The following is a 17,589-nucleotide window of genomic DNA, read 5'->3' as shown; positions in this document are numbered from 1 at the left end:
TGACTGTCATTTGTTTTATGTTTCTCTGTTAAAATATTATGAAATAACATGAAAACGTCCCACATGGAGTATCTTTTGATTTCTTTCATGGATCATAGCTGTTTTATAAACTTCATCCAGAGGCAAACCACTTTCACTTTCACTTGAACTTCCATTCTGGTGACACCTACCTCTTAACTACTTATGCTGTTATTTGGTGAAGTAGTCTGTTTTATCTAAAAATCTTTGTTTAGATTCTTAACCTATCATTTTTGCTAAGAATGCCAGTGTTCTTCCTCTTTTTCTGATGAGAAAGTATTAAATTTTCTATAGCTGCCTTAGTATTGTGAGTCCTTTGTTTCTTTAGTATTATACAAATACTTTAGCCTTTGTATCCTTAACTGATTCAGACAGTAGAATCATTATTCACATATATTTAAAGTTGGTGTTCAGTTATTGTGTTACTTAGTGTTATAGAATCATAGATTCAGACTGGGAAGGTACCTTATAAAGTAAATCAGTCTTAACTACCTCATTTTACAGGTGAGTAAATTGAGACCCAGGGAGGTTATGCTATTTACGCAGAGTCACACAGGTAGCAAATAACAGAGCTAGGATTTGAACCTAGGTTCTTGGACTCTAAACAAATGATCATATCCCCTGTTTTAAAAAGGCTGGTTCCATGCCCAACTAAATCCATGCTTTATTCTTTCTATAACAGTAATAATTATAAAACAAAAAATACTAATAGCTATTTTTTATATATATATATATATGTGTGTGTGTGTGTGTGTGTGTTACTTTTAGGTTTATAGAGTACTATGCAAATACTGTCTCATTTGATCCTCGAAGTAGCCTCAAAAGGTAGGTTTTATTATTATCTCCATTTTACAGATGAGGAAACTGAAGCAAATAGAGGCTAAGTGACTTGCCCAGATTCCCACAACTAGAAAGTATCTGAGGCAGGATTTAGTCAAGTCTTCCTGACTCCAGGTTCCATCCATCTAGCTGCTTAGGTGGCTGAATATCCTTTCACCGCTATTGTTAAATAAACCTTCTTTTATTAAATGTAAAAAAAATAAATAAAAAGGCTAGGCAGTCTTCACAGTATAGAAGTAGAATGTAATATTAAAATCCTTAACCATTGGAAGATTTTTTTAAGTTTTCTGTTGAAATTGCTGATTATAAATCTATAGAAATGTACTAATTCCAAACCTTTTCATTGTTTATGCGATAAAATAAGGAAGTATTTATTATGAATGGGAAAAAGTGAAAGTACTTTAGTGTCACTGGTCTGTGGAATATGGAGGTGGGAGAGTACCAAACAATCAAGGAATAGTAATAGGTTTCAGTTTTGACTGTCTAGGTTTACTTAGGCTGTTTGATTAATTTGGAAAAAAAAAAGGTTTATATCAATGCTAGAGACTCATCATAGTGATCCTGGGTCTGTTATATTTAAGGATATTTTAGTATGTCATCTTAAATTTATTCTTCCTTTCATAAGTAAAAACAGTTTAATTTGTCACACTATGTAATACCAACATAAAGCATAGGTTGAACTAGTTATGGACCGGCATAGGTGGAGGCAAAATAAGAAAAGTGACCTTTAGTGGTATTAAATCTTAGAAGATTCAACTGTTAGTAATTTGTTATTATCCCTTAGCAAATTTCTGCCAGTATTATAAATAAGGAACGTGCTCATGGGTACACGCATACTTTCACAGTGAGGATGAACTACTCCATTTCCAATTTAGTCCAGTGCTGTTCTTTATTTTATAAAGTTTTTTTTTAAAATACCATAGTCATTCTCATATACATCTTACTATTCACATAATCCTTCCTCTGACAAAGACAATGTTAGTGCTACTTTTAAAAATCATTAGCCAAAAGTAAATATACATAAGTATTTGCATATGTGAATATGCTAAAAATTTACCCAGTTTTTAGACCACCTGTAGACTTTAATTTGACTAAAAGTGAGATTCTTGTCCAGTGACCAAAATGTGGACATACTGCTAGAGGAGATAAATCATATCAACCTTGGCATTCTTGGTGGGTGGAGCCAAGATGGCAGCTGGAAAACAGGGATTGGCTTAAGCTCTCCCTCAAATCCCTCCAAACACCTTTTAAAAAATGGCTCTGAACAAATTCTAGAGCTACAGAACCCATGAAATAACAGAGGGAAGCAGGTCTCCAGCCCAGATTGGCCTGGATGGTTGCTGGGAAGAGTCACACCTTGCTGGGAGCGGAAGACAGCCCAGCATGGGCCACATCAGGACAGACCAGGCACTGAGAAGATAGGGCGGAGCAGGCTGTAGGGCCATGAATAACTGAGCTGTGGCAGCTACCAGACTTTTCAACCCACAAACATCAAAGACAACTTAGCGGGTCAGTGGGAAAATTGCTGGATTGGAGTGACAGGAGTGCACGGTCAGCTCCAGCTCCAGGGGTGGCAGAGGTGGTATGTGCAGGCTGCTTCCAGAGCTCCAGCTGTGGGTGCATCTGGCCCCAGGCCCACTCAGTGGGAGGAATGAAGTAGTAGATGAGAGCAGGAGTGCAGGGAGCACTTTGCTGGTGCAGAGGCAGGGTTCTCTTGCCTTTCCCTGCTTGGATCTGGGTCGCAGTCCTGGTTGGTTGTTCTTGGGGGAGGAGGAGCTCTGGTGTGGCAGAGCTTGCTGTGTAGAAGTAGCTCTGAAAACAGCAACGCAATGCCCTGAAGCTTGGGACAAAGCACTCACCATTCTGAAGGCAGTCATATCCTGACAAAAACCTCAAGGATCAAGTAGTTGGCTGGAAACATGAACAGGCAGCGAAAGACTCAGACTATTGAATCTTTTTTTTGGTGATCAAAAAAGCATACAGCCAGAAGTCAACAAAATCAAAGAGCTCACATCAAAAGCCTCTGAGAAAAATATGAATTGGTTTCAGGCCATGGAAGAGCTCAAAAAGGATTTGGAAATGCAAGTAAGAGGGCTGGAAAGCAGGGACTTGCCTAAGCTCTCCCCCAAATCCCTCCAAACACCTGTAAAAAATGGCTCTGAACAAATTCTAGAGCTCTGGAATCCATGAAACAGCAGAGGGAAACAGGTCTCCAGCCCAGGAGAGCCTGGATGGTCACTGGGAAGGAAGCTGGGAGTGGAGGAAAGCCCAGCATGGGCTGTGCCAGGACAGACCAGACCTGGAATCAGCCAGCTGGAATAAGCCTTGGGGCCATGAAACAGGGAGCTGTAGCAGTTACCAAACTTCTCAACCCACAAGGGCCAAAGAGCAGGTTAGAGGGAAACTGCAGGATCAAGTTCAGAGCGATCCAGCTGCCAGCTCCTGGGGGTGGAGGAAGTGGTGCAGCGGTGGCCATGGCAGCAGCAGGAAGCTCCTCAGGTTGCTCCCAGAGTTCCAGCGTCAGCTCCTTCCCAAGTCCCAGGCTCACAAGGTGGGAGGAATCTAGCAGCAGATCAGAGTGGGAATGCAAGGAGTGCTTTGTGGGCACAAAGGCAGGTTCTCTTACTGTGCCCTTCTCAGAACTGTATTGTGGTCCTGGTTTGCCATTCTTGGGGGAAGAGGAGTGCTGCTGTGACAGAGCCTGGATTGACAGTGGAGTAGAAGTATCTCTGAAAACAGCAGTGCTTGGACCCTAAAGCTTGGGACAAAGTACTCTGTACTCTATAAGCAGTCATATCCAGACAAAAAGCTCAAGAATCAAATAGTTGGCTGGCAACATGAACAGGCAGCAAAAACAAACTCAGACTCAAACTCAAACTCTATAATCTTTTTTTTGGTGACAAAGAAGAGCAAAATATACAGCCAGAAGAAGCCAACAAAGTCAAAGAGCCTACATCAAAAGCCTCCAAGAAAAACATGAATTGGTCTCAGGCCATGGAAGAGCTCAAAAAGGATTTGGAAAAACAGGTAAGAGAAGTAGAGGAAAAATTGGGAAGAGAAATGAGAGTGATGCAAGAAAACCATGAAAAATAAGTCAATGACTTGTTAAAGGAGACACAAAAAAATACTGAAGAAAATAACACTTTAAAAAATAGACTAAATCAAATGGCAAAAGTGCTCCAAAAAGCCAATGAGGAGAAGAATGCCTTGAAAGGCAGAATTATCCAAATGGATAAGGAGGTCCAAAAGACCACTGAAGAAAGTGCCACCTTAAAAATTAGATTGGAGCAACTGGAAGCTAGTGACTTTATGAGAAATCAAGATATTATAAAACAGAACCAAAGGAATGAAAAAATGGAAGACAATGTGAAATATCTCATTGGAAAAACTGCTGACCTGGAGAATAGATCCAGGAAAGATAATTTAAAAATTATTGGGCTACCTGAAAGTCATGATCAAAAAAAGAGCCTAGATATCATCTTTCAAGAAATTATCAAGGAAAACTGCCCTGATATTCTAGAACCAGAGGGTAAAGTAGAAATTGAAAGACTCAACTGATCACCTCTTGAAAAAGATCCCAAAAAGAAAACTCCTAGGAATATTGTCACCAAATTCCAGAGCTCCCAGATCAAGAAGAAGATAATGCAAGCAGCGGGAAAGAAACAATTCGAGTATTGTGGAAACACAATGGAGATAACACAAGATCTAGACCAAGAATCATCTACCCAGCAAAATTGAGTATAATACTCCAGGACAAAATACAGATTTTCAATAAAATAGAGTACTTTCAAGCATTTTCGAAGAAAAGACCAGAGGTGAATAGAAAATTTGACTTTCAAATACAAGAATCAAGAGAAGCATGAAAAGGTAAACAGGAAAGAGAAATCATAAGGGACTTACTAAAATTGAACTATTTTATTTATATTCCTATGTGGAAAGATGATATTTGTAACTCATGAAACCTTTCTAAGTATTAGAGTAGTTGAAGGGAATATACATAGATAGATAGATAGATAGATAGATAGATAGATAGATAGATAGATAGATAGATAAAGGGCACAGGTTGACTTGAATATGAAGAGATGATATCTAAAAATAAGTAAATAAATACAATTAAGGGGTGAGAGAGAAACATTGGGAGAAGGAGAAAGGGAGAGACAGAATGGGGGTAAATGATCTCACATAAAAGTGGGAAGAAAAAGCAGTACTGTTGGAAGGGAAGAGGGGGCAGGTGAAAGGGAATGAGTGAATCTTGCTCTCATCAGACATGACTTAAGGAGGGAATAACATACATACTCAATTGGGTATCTTACTCTACAGGAAAGTAGGGGGGAAGGGGATAAGAGAGAGGAGATGATAGAAGAGAGGGCAGGGTGGGGGAGGAGGCAATCAAAAGCAAAACACTTTTGAAAAGGGACAGGGTCAAGGGGAAAAGATTGAATAAAGGGGGACAGGATAGGATGGAGAGAAATATAGTTAGTCTTTCACAACATGACTGTTAGGGAAGTGTTTTGCATAATGATACATGTGTGGCCTATGTTGAATTGCTTGCCTTCTCAAGGAGGGTGGGTGGGGAGGGAAGAAGGGAGAAAAATTGGAACTCAAAAGTTCTAAAAACAAATGCTCAAAAAAACAGTTGTTTTTCACATGCAACTGGAAAATAAGATACGCAAGCAATGGGGTATAGAAATCCATCTTGCCCTACAAGAGAGTAAAGGGCAAGGGGACAAGGGCCTGGGAGTGGGGTGACAGAAAGGACGACAGACGGGAAAGGGGCAATCAGAATATATGCCATCTTGGAGTGGGGGAGGGTAGAAATGCGGAGAAAATTTGTAACTCAAATCTTGTGGAAATCAATGTTGAAAACTAAAAAATATTAAAGAAATAAAGACAAAAGAAAAAAAATCTTGGCATTTTTGGTATAAAAAAGAATAGAAGAAAGTTCTAGCTAATCAAAAATATGGCATACACACTCTTGGAGAAACAGAAAGGAGTTGGTAGCATTAGTTTATATTTACAAAAGGAACAACATGTAAATAATTGCAGCTTATGCACCAAAAAGTTGCTGAGGGTGAAGAATAACAAAGTTCTACCAAGAACTCAGTAATATTTTCTGTATTAAATAAACATACTTCTGATGCCTAAGGACTTGTTTGCAAGGGTGAAAAAAAAGGTTAGGATTCTGAGAAGTATTTTAGAAAACATGGCTCTCAGGGAGAAGACTCACAGACTATGCAGAAACTTCACACTAGGATGAGAAAATAATTGGTAGGCACTAGACATAGTTCACACTGAGTAACATCACAAAAAATGCAAAATTGATTATATTTTAACAAATAAGAAAAGATTTCTTATTGATGTGGGAGTCAAACCTGAATCAATTACTTGTGTACCATTAGATTACCAACTTGCTAAAACAAAGATCAGAATGAAAATTGGTTTAAAAAAAAAGCAGGAAAAAAAAAGCAGGAATAAATAATAACATAAGCCTAGTACCACAATAAGAAAGCCAAAAGAAACCAGAAAGTACCTTAGTCAGCAAACATTTTGCATATGACCAGAGATACAGGACATTCAAAAAGGCAGCGCTACTTTGAAATGTAAACTTCTTTGTAAAATGTTAGGAAGAGAGGGAATATAACAAATTATAAACAGTATCACCTCATAAAGCAGAAGCAGTAAAACCAATTCCAACTAAGCAAAGTTGTCCTAAGAGTATTCAGAGATGAAAATGGAAGAATGACAAAGTAAAGGAGAATGGAAAAATCTGCAAAGATGACAGTTACAAAACTGTTAACTTTTTACCGTCAAGGACAGTGGAATGGAAATACATAGATCATCACAGTTCCAGATGTACTTGTAGGGGAGGTACAAATAGCACTAAATAGAACACAGACAGGAAAGGATCTGGCTTGGATCTATATAGAGGAGAGGGAGGCATGCCAGAATCACCACAACTGTTTGAGCATTGAAGAATTGATAGGCAGGGTATGTGAAGGTGAGGTAGATAATAAAGACATGGACAGCATCTTGGGCCTTATCATCCCACATGATCGTCCTGCAAAGGCACCTGAGAAAAAGCATTGATAACTATCAGCCTGTACACCTATTCTCCCTTCTGTACGAAAGCTTTCTGAGAGTCATCTGTACATGAATTAAGGGCATCTTCAAAGAGTACGTTAGTATGTGATATCAGGCCTTCACAAGCAGTATTAAACAATGGACAGTATCTTTGTCATTTCAAGCTTGACTGAAAGATGTAGGGAATATAAAATCCCATTGTGCTTATTGTTGCTTATGAAAAAGTATTTCATTCAGTGTAACAAAACTCTGCTTTATAGGCTCTTTTCCAGAAAGTGTCATCTGTATATCGAATCATGTAAGATTACTTGAAAGAGAGAACAGAAATCACTCTATTCAGGTAATGCATAAAACAACGAGATGTGTACTCACCAGAAATGTGTCTGATGAGGGAAATCCAGCCCAGGTTGAAGAGGATGACATTGTTCTTTAAATATCATCAGTGCTGAGAAGGTCCCAGAGCTTCTTGGAAGAGATTTATAACCATTCGAGAGTTTGGTCTGACCATCCACTCAGGAAAGACCAAATAAACGAAGAGTGTCTGCTGCCTAGGTTACGACATCCATTTGTATGGACAGCTTACAGATCTAATCCAGTGTCATCTATTGGAGATACACAGCACAAATGAATGAGTTGAGTCCAAAGTTGAACAGGAGAGTAGGCTGAATTGCCTTTGAGAAATTGTGTATAATAATAGTTAGAATTTATGTAGCATTTTAAGGTTTCCAAAGCACTTTACATATATCATTTCACTTGACCGTCACCTTACCTCATATGTGAGGTAGGTGCTGTGTTACTCTTATTTAACAGATGAAAAAACAGAGGTTAGTGAAGTTAAGTGACTGGACCCAGGTCACACAGCTAGTAATAAGGCAGGTTTTGAATACAGATCTTCTAAAGGATCACCTAGAATTGTTCCTTTAATGACTCCAGGCTTCCCATAGAATCCTAGGCCATTTTAAAATAGCATCATTCTGCCAGTCTTGCTATATGGCAGTGAAACATAGAATATAATGGTTTCTGATGAACTAAAAATGAACATCACACAGAGGGCAGTGGAGGGTCACCTGTTTGTGAACTTGCTTTATGTGTTAGTAAGGAACATCACAGAAGAAGCAGAGTAAAAGATGTCTTCAAGAAAATATATGATTAGAAGAGATATGCTAATAGTCATGTTGCAGAGGTCCAGGAACACAACTGTGTGATCACAGTGCACCAATACCTCCTGATATTGAGAGAAAACAGGAAGGCCTCCATCATGTTGGATGGACCCCTTCAATGAACTTACAGGAAGACATGGACAAGTCATATAGGACAGGCAGATATGGATAGGTTGTGGTCTTTAGAGGGGGGCTTCCTAATGACATTTTAAAACCATTTAAGTATTGAGTATTTGCAGGACACTGTGGTAGGTGCTGGAGCTACATAAATGAAAAGAAAACAATCCCTTTTCTCAAGGAGCTTACGTTCTGGAAATACACAAGTAGTAAATACAAGCTATATACAAAATTTTACAGATTAAGATCGAGTACTTAAGGGGGTGACATTAGAAAAGGTCTTGTATAGGAGATGGCACCAGATTTGTGCTTTGAAGGAAGCTAGGTATTTTGTGATCGAGAGGTGAGGAAAAGAGTGCATTCCAGCCTTGGGACGACCTCCATATGCAGAGACAAAGAGGTGGATGGGGAACAGCTAGCAGGCCGGTTTGCTTAGAGTAGAGAATGCATGAAGGGAAGTAATGTGAAATAAAATTGGAAAGGTAGTCTGGAGTCAGGATGTGGTAGACTTTAAATTCCAGACTGAGGATTTTGAATTTTATCCTAAAACAGTAGAGAGCCATGCAGATTTTTGAGTTGATCAAGGTTGAGGTAGAATATCACCCCATTGTCAGATCTGTGTTTCAGGAATAACAGTTTGACAGATATGCATAGAATGAATTAGGAAAAGAAGAGAGTTTGAAGGATAGCATTAACCAAAATCAGATATGGAAAGTCCTTTCTTAGGGTTAAAATCAAGATAATAGAATGAGGTATTGAGAGTAATTCTAGAATCTCTTTTTTTTTAAACAGGGGTGGGGTAGGAAAGGCAATTGGGGTTAAGTGACTTGCCCAAGATCACATAGCTAGAAATGTTAAGTGTTTGAGGCCGAATTTGAACTCAGGTCCTCCTGACTCCAGGGCCTGTGCTCTATTTACTGCACCACCTAGCTAGCTGCCCTTGGAATCTCCTTAAAAGTCTAAATATATTGATTTTTCATTTGTCTTACATTGGTAAGTACTTAACAGTACTGCCAAGAAGAATGTATTCTAATATCTTTTGATGTTTATCAATTAACATAGAATTTCCAATACATATTTTATAACACAGATTTAAGTTCTGGTATTAGCCAAAATAGTTTTGTGAGAATTTTTTCATTTGAATGCGTGTTACTTCATTACTGTCCACTGATAGGTTGTGTTCTTACAAGAATTGTAGTGTTAGCACTGGGAAGCGCTATAGAGATCATCTAGTCCAGCCTCTTTATATTATTTTGAATTGTCATTCACACTTTTTTTAACTTTTCTGTCACTCCTCAGTAACTCCCCACCTCCCAATGAGCTCTCTCTAGTAGAGAAATATACTTAGGCAAAATAGCACATTGAGCATGTTTTAAAATGAATGCCTCATTCATCTTCCTGTGGTTTGTTCATCACACCTTTGCCAAGAGTCAAGAGACATGCTCCACCCTCTACCCTCTGAATTCACAGTTGGTCACTAGACTAACCAAAATTCTGAAGTCTTTTAGTGTTGTTTTCTTTTACGTTATTGTGGTCATTATGTTCTGGTTCTATTTACTCTGTTTTAGTTCATGTCTTCCTCAGTTTCTCTTGATTTCTTCTTGTCATTTCTCATGGTGCATTGATATTCCATATATTATACAGCACAATTTGTTCAGCTATTCTCCAGTTGAAGGACACCCACTTTCCTGCCACAAATATTTTTACATTTAAATTCTCTTCCTTTTACAGCAGAGAAAACAGACCTAGAGGGGAGGAATGATTTACTCAAGTTCATGCATGGCATTGTTATTGATGGGAATTTAGTGCTTTTTGTTTGTTGTAGACATACTCTGGTCTTAATTGAATGAACTAAATTTACAACAAAATTTACCTCATCACAACTTGGATGGAACATAACTCACAATATAGTTTTTTTTAAATCTACTGTGATTTCACCATAGATATATTAGCTGCACTGTTAGCGAATGGTATTAGAGTAATAAGGAAAAACTCTTTATTTAGAGAAAATAGTATTTCCTAACCCCAAATATGTTCAGTCAGACTTAACAAATTATCATTCAAATAACCCATTTATTGCTCAAAGACAGGTGTAAATGAGATTCATAAGCTGGCCATATCTTCATTCTAAGCATTTAAATAGGATTTATTTAATATTTAATCCAATTTATGCCTGTGGGGGGAACATGTATGTTGATTCAGTGATTAAAGTTGAATTTTGAATGCATTTGTTTTTAAGAGTCCTTGCCTCTTTCTTTTTAGGGGAAACAGCTGCTGCAGAAGTGTCCTTACTTTTTGTGGTTCTATCTGTATGCAGTTTACTGACATTGGTAGTGCTGATTGTGAACTGTGTATCCTGCTGTAAAGATCGAGAAATAGACTTTAAGGTGAGCATTAAAAAATAGAAACATTTTAAATGGTCCTCTGGAAGTAACTCTCATATAACAGCATTAAATATATGTAGCATTTTTGACAGTATTCACTACAGTGAATCCAAATTTTTGCCATGCAAGTAGGAAACCATGTTCATTAATTCATTTCTTGTGGGGGAGGACACATTCCTTTTAAAACAAAGGAAAAAAAGCCCATAAAACTTTTATTGAACTAGTAAATTTGTGTTACTTAGTTAAGATTGCTATGGAACAGATGTTTGCAAACTTTTTCTGAAATTGAGCTATTTTTCATTTCAGACTAGATGATCATTTGGGGATATTTTTAGAGGACATTTCATCCTTTAGCTACAGGTTGGGCTAGATAATTTCTATGTCTAACTTTAAATGATTTCCAGAAGCCTTGATCTCCCTAAAGATAGGAGTTTCCAGGAAAATACCTAAATATTATTGGAGAGGAATACTACTGAGAGTGGAATACAGTATTAGCAATTGACTTAAGCTTTGAGATCTCTTGGAAGATCATAGGGTCATTAAAAATCATATAATCCAAACAGTTCATTTTACAGATGAGGAAATTCAGGCCCAGAAAGGTAAAGAAACTGGCTGAGAACCTTAGCTATAAAGCTTTGCTTTTTAAAAAGGAAATATTTTCAATGATCATTCCCTGGATTTTATTGGTTATTTTATGCTTATTTATCATGTGGAAAACTTCCCCTAATTCAGTGTTACTTGTGGCTAATATCCATATATTAACAATAATAATAGCTAACCATATATTAGTACTGCCACAGAAGGTTTGAATACTATAAAATCTTTATAAGCAAGTATTTTCTTGGCTTTGATGTATAAAAGCAGCCTTGTTATCAAAACCATCTGTGTCTATTGAATGGACTTTTCTCATTTATATGAACTTCTCTGCAGCTGCTACTTTGCTCCAATCTAGTGGCACAAGAAAATTACCAACTGTCTATCACTGGGATTCAATCCATACAAAGTAGAGGGAGAGCAAGGCTCTAGGAAAAGAATCATACTAAACATGCTTCTCCCCTGGAAGCACAGAGGTAGGGTGACCACCTAGGTAGTGAAGTGTTATACATGCTCTTACAATGTCTTCATTTTGCCGGTTTATTTTGGTAAGACTCTTTTTGTTGTTACAAGAGTTACTGGTGGGAAAGATACTCAGAAATGCTAGTGGAGTAAAACAGTCATAATGAAGGGGGAAAAGAACCACTAACAGTGATAATTTTATTTGTCTTTTAAAAATTCTGTTTTGTTCTAATTGTCACTTTTGTTAATTTAGTCAGTATTTTTAGGGAAATTTTTATTAACATCTTGCTTTTGTATAACCTGCATTTCACAGTGTGTTCTACTCACCTTCTGATCCCAGAGAGCTGTCCCTCATAACCAAGAAGGGAAAAAAGGGGGAAAAACAATTCAGCAAAACTCATCAACATATCAAAAAATTCTGGCATTATCTCTTGTTTAGGGCCACACTTGGCCATTATAATTTCAAAATATTGTCAACTGTTTTGTTGTTTTTTCCATTTATGTTGTTGTTATGTATATTTTATTCCTAGTTCTACTTACTATACTTTGCATCATTTTATTTTATAACTTTTATTTATCTTTATTCATCCTATCTTCTATTGTAGAAATATTCCATTACTTTCATATGCCAAATCTTGTTTAGCCATTTTGTTTTCAGTTCTTTGCTGAACTTTTTGGTTTATATAAGGACTTTGTGTCATTTACCTCCTTTGGATAATTCAAAATTGTTTTCTAGAATGGTTGGATCAATTCACAACTCTACCAATAATATGTTAGTATGCCCATCTTTCCACAACTCCTCTTATATTGACTATTCTTGTCTTCTGTTTATCTTTGACAGTTTTCTAAGTGTGAAATGATACCTCAGAGTTTTGATTTTCATTTCTCTTATTATTTGCAATATGTAGTGTTTTTACAGGGTTGTTAATAGTTTACAATTCTTTTGAGAACTATTTGTTCATATCCTTTTCTTCTAATGTGAATAGTTGATTACTTCCCTTCGTATTCTAGTTGCATTTATTTTGTTCTTGCAAAAACTTTTAAATTTCATGTAATCAGCATTATTAATTTTACCTTTTGTAATTTTATCTTTCGCTTATTAAGAATTCATTTCCTAGCCTTAGCTGTGAAAGGTACCTGATCTGGTTCTCATCTGATTTTTTTCTTGGTTAGGTCTTGAATAATTTAGGTCATTACCCATTTTGAGTTTGTGTATTATATAGTGTATGACATTGATCTAGACTGTTTTCCTTGCAGTTCTCATCTCTGGGTTTATCAAATACTGGGTTATTGGATTCAGTTATTTCTGATTCTTTGTCTAGTCTGTCCATTTATTTTCTTGGCTATTTTTAAACTAATACTAAATAGTGCTGATGATGGCTACTTCCTAACATAGTTTTCAGTATTCCTTTTTCATTCCTAATTTTTTTCATTGTTCACTTGATAGTCTTGATCTTTTGTGGTTCCAGTGATTTTTGTTATTATCGAGCTCTGTATTCTGTTGGAAGTTTGGTATGGCACTAAATCTGTTAAGTTAATTTCAGTAATATTTTTTTTATTATATTAGCATCACACACCTGTGGACATAGACCATCCCTTTAAATGGTTTATTTCTGTAAAGAGCATTTTGTAATTGTAACTATATAGTTGCATTGAGTGTGCTTTGATAGGTTGACTCCCTGATAGCTTGTGCATTTTGTAGCTATTTTGCATGGAGCAGTACTATTGATTTTGTGGGTTTATTATATAAACTACTACTTTAATGAAGCTATTGTCAGTTTCTTTCCTGGTTCCCCTAAGATTGTGTAAATAAACCATCATGCCATCAGCAGATAAGCATGATTTCATCTCCATTTTGCCTATCTTTATGCCTTTAATTTCTTTCTCTTGTCTTATTGCCATTACTACCTTTTCTAGAAATGTGTCAGATAACAGTGGGGAAAGGGAGCATCTTTCCTTTATTCTTGGATATACTGGAAAAACTGGTTTTCTCACATTTGCATATAATGCTAGTTTTTGATTTTAGATAGATACTTTTTATCCTGTTAAAAATGTATATGCTTCTGTGTCTATACTTTGGAGGATTTTTAGCAAAAATGAGTGTTGTGCTTTGTCAAAGGCCTTTTGGCCATCTAGTGAATATAATCATGTGGTTTGGTATGTTTTGTTTTTATTAATATTAATTATGTTAACGTTTGCCTTACATTGAATTATCCTTGCATCTCTAGTATAAATTCAACTTGATCATATTGAATGATTTTTAAAAATATATCATGATTTTTTTGGCCAAGATTTATTTAAAAATTTTGAATCAGTATTCATTAATAATATGGTCCATAATGCTATACATCCCGTAGTTTAGGTTTTTGAACTGTATATGTCTCATGAAAGGAATTTGGTTGGATATTTTCCTTCATGAATTTTGAGAATATTTTTTGTGTATACATGTTAATTGTTCTCCCAAAAGTTTGAGGGAACTCTTCTATAAATACATCTGGACCAAGTTTTGTTTTGTTTTTTTCCTTTAGTAGATGGTTTTACAGCTACTTCAATTTCCCTTTCTGAAATTTAATTGAGATCTCTATTGTTCTGTAATTTAAGTGGGGTTTTTTGTTCTTTTTTTTAACCTCCTTCTTTTGAATTTGTTGGCATATAGTTGTGCATATAGTAGATTCTGATAATTTTTTTTCTGGGTTTGTTGTGATTTTATCTTATTCTCTTATTTTGATAATTTGCTTTTCCTCCCTCTTAAGGTGGCTAAAGGTTTATTAATTTTGTTAGTCTTTTTCAAAGACTCAGATTTTAGCTTTGTCAAATCAGTTCTAGTATCTATTTGATTTCTAATTTATCTATTCTCAAATTTTTAAGATTTTTCTCTTTTGTGCTTACTTTGGGTTTGTTGGTTAATTTTCTATTTTAAAATTTCATATTCGCTCTATTATCATAACAGCACAGTGCCTCGCATATATATTAAGTGCTTTGTAAATACTTCTTGACTTCATTAACCCTCACTTGGAAAACAGTGAATAATTTCTAAGAAAATAATCTTATTATTAGTTATAAACCTGGTCATTTGGAGACATAGCTAAATTCTGACCTTTAACTGTGGTCAGTACTCCAATATTGTCTTCATTTCAGCTTTCTTGGCCTTAGTTTCCTCATCTATAAAATAGGGGTACTAACAACACCTACTTCCCACAGTTGTCAAGATCAAATGAGCTAACATTTATAAAGCCTTAACACAGTGCCTGGCGTGTAGGACATGCTATAGAAATGTTAGGTTTTATTATTATCTTTTCTTTCTTATGTTGCACCAACCCTTTTGAATCGCTAGCAAGATGGGTGTTCTGCTTGTCTATTTGGTCTTTTCTTAATCGCAGAATAGGGGAGTTGGGGTATGGGAAGAGTTAGACTTGCCTCAGTTTTTGTTTGGTATCCTTTTTTCCTGACAGTTCATATCTCATTGAGATTAGTATGTAAGGAGTCTTGTAAATAGAAATGCAGTAAGTTTTATGTGTGTGGGATTAACTGAGCCCTGTCAGGAACAGCCTTTTTCCTATGGAATTTAGAGTTAGGCATATAGAACTTATTCTAAAGATAGATAGTATAAGTAACGTCATGGTTTTTTATTTTTTTCAAGTCTAAGATCACTGTTGGCTGGTCTTCAACTCCTGAGTTTGTGTCAGTTACATTAATATTAGTTTAAGGTGTGGCAGCATTGTGTAATGGAAATAGGATTCAATATGGGATTCAGGACACCCCAGTTACCATCCCAGTTCTAACAAATTTTATAACATTGGGAAAATTGCTTAATCTGTCTTACTTTGTTTATTCATCTGTAAAAATGAAGTGGCCATCTTTTTAAAATTTCTCTGATTCTAATGATGTTCCAGTCTATAGTTCACTGAACTCTTTAGGACAAATATAGGACATAGGAATTTTAGCTATTTTAGACCTGGAAAGGGCATTAGAAAACAACTAGTGAAAAACAATTAAAACCAAATGTTGGAAAATTATAAATTTACTTGACCCCGAAGAAGAGATATGAGAAGATACCTTTGCAGAGCCAGAGGTGTAGGAGTATGGGACATTGCATCTAATGCCTACCAGGTTTTTTTCAATGTTTTGGTTGGTTTTGCTGTATTTCTTTTTCTTTCTTTTTTAAGAAAAAAACTTTTGTTATAGCAGATGGCTCTCTGGGAAGAGTGAGGAAGAAAGCACACAGAAGGAAATGTAGGTGATATAAAAATCTGTTTTGAAAAAAGAAATCACCTTGTCAGTCTCCTCATTTTTCAAATGAAGAAAGAAGGATGAAGGTCACAAAACTAATAAGTGATAGAGCTGGGACCAGAACTTAAATTTTCTGACTCCTGTTCCAATTATATACATAATATTAGCACCCTAAACCTGTGAAACACGCTCATTTTTCCCGCCACACCTTGTGTTCAGTGACTTCCACTGACCCTGTTTTTTGTGGCATCTGTAATTGTGAGAGGTGGTAAACTAGGCAACATAATCATTTTAATGAAAGAACCTTTATAGCTTCCCGGAGGGGAAATTGAGCAAACCATTCTTATTCAGATGTTCCCACACACATATTGAAGTTGCTATAGTTCATTTGCTCTGTCCACCTTGTAGATGTAAATAGTGTCAGCATCCATTAAAGCTTTTGCGTATGTGAGAATATAGCTATGTAATTTCTAAGAAATATATTTTATGATTTTTCTTATCATACAGACTTAATTTTCCATTAATTAATTCTTTGGCTCACTTAAGCACTGTGGCTTTATAAGATAGATACATGGGGGAACCACGGACCATTTGGATGGTGTCGCATGGCAGGGTAGATTATGTCAATAAAATAGGATATTCTCTAAGAGGCTAGGTAACAATATACATGACTATCCATTATTTAAGCTATTAAATGCTTTAAACTAGCCTCCAAATTATGATGCAGTAGTGCTTATTGAATGAAGATAGGAATTTTGTCATGTTGAGCTTGATCAATCACTTCACATCCTTATTCATTGTTTCCTGAATTTTAGAGATGCCATCTTCAGGTAATTCCAGCTTTTGCCAGTTTTAATTAAATTCAGATTACACAGAATCATTTTATACTAGTCATTGTGGTTCAAGTCTTGTCATTTTCTACAGATCAAAGATTTTATAACTAGTTTATTTCTTTTTCTATAGAAACTGCTTTTCAAAATATCTTCTGTATTTATTTTCACAAAAATCAACAACTGGAAATGGAGAGAAAATTAAAATCACTCTGAGGAATCTGATTTGACTTGCTTTATTGGGATCTGTGAAAATATTCTTTGAAAAATAATTTCTCATTTTATAGTTAGCTTCATATAAATGACTTGACTGATGGGATATTTTTAAAGTCATAAATATTTTGGAAATCTAAGTAACTTTTAGATATAAATCTTTTTGTATGCATGAAGGCAGGATGATATAGTGGTTATAGTGGTAAAAGAGTTCTTCTTTAAGTTAAGAAGGTCTGTATCCAATTCCTGCCTCTGACAGATTAGCTGAGGGACCATATCAGTACCCAAGCATAGTCTTCTATTTGTTTGGTTGGCATTTGCTTCATAGAACTTCACAGTAGGAAGAGAAATCTGAAGTCCTCTGCAACATATGGTTAAATAAGAGTTTTATATAAAGGAAATCCAAGTTATGATAGAATTTATAATTTTCTGACAGTGTAATTTAGTCATAAGTGTTTTCTTTTTTTCTTAAGTGAATCTATTAGTTCAGGGAACTCTCAGGATGCAAATTCTCTCCACTAGAACAAATTAGCAACTCCTTTATATCTCACTCTTTTAGAGTTGTCTTATGTACTAAAAGGATAAGTGACTTGCTCTTAGTTACACAGCTAACATAGGTCAGAGCCAGAACTTCTTTTAGCCTCCAAGATGGGACCTCTC

At 35.9% G+C, this 17,589-nt stretch overlaps 1 protein-coding gene across 1 annotated transcript in view; it reads left to right on the top strand.

Annotated features, from left to right (window-relative positions):
- LMTK2 (lemur tyrosine kinase 2) overlaps positions 1-17,589 on the top strand; it is a 110,349-nt gene that overhangs the window by 33,017 nt on the left and 59,743 nt on the right. The window contains exon 3 of the mRNA XM_036741409.1: positions 10,488-10,603. Within this exon, the coding sequence (XP_036597304.1) occupies positions 10,488-10,603 (116 nt within the window). The remainder of the gene's footprint in view (positions 1-10,487; positions 10,604-17,589) is intronic.

This window comes from Trichosurus vulpecula, chromosome 1 (assembly GCF_011100635.1).
Source record: "Trichosurus vulpecula isolate mTriVul1 chromosome 1, mTriVul1.pri, whole genome shotgun sequence".
Taxonomy (NCBI): domain Eukaryota; kingdom Metazoa; phylum Chordata; class Mammalia; order Diprotodontia; family Phalangeridae; genus Trichosurus; species Trichosurus vulpecula.
This window is presented reverse-complemented; position numbering and strand designations above follow the sequence as displayed.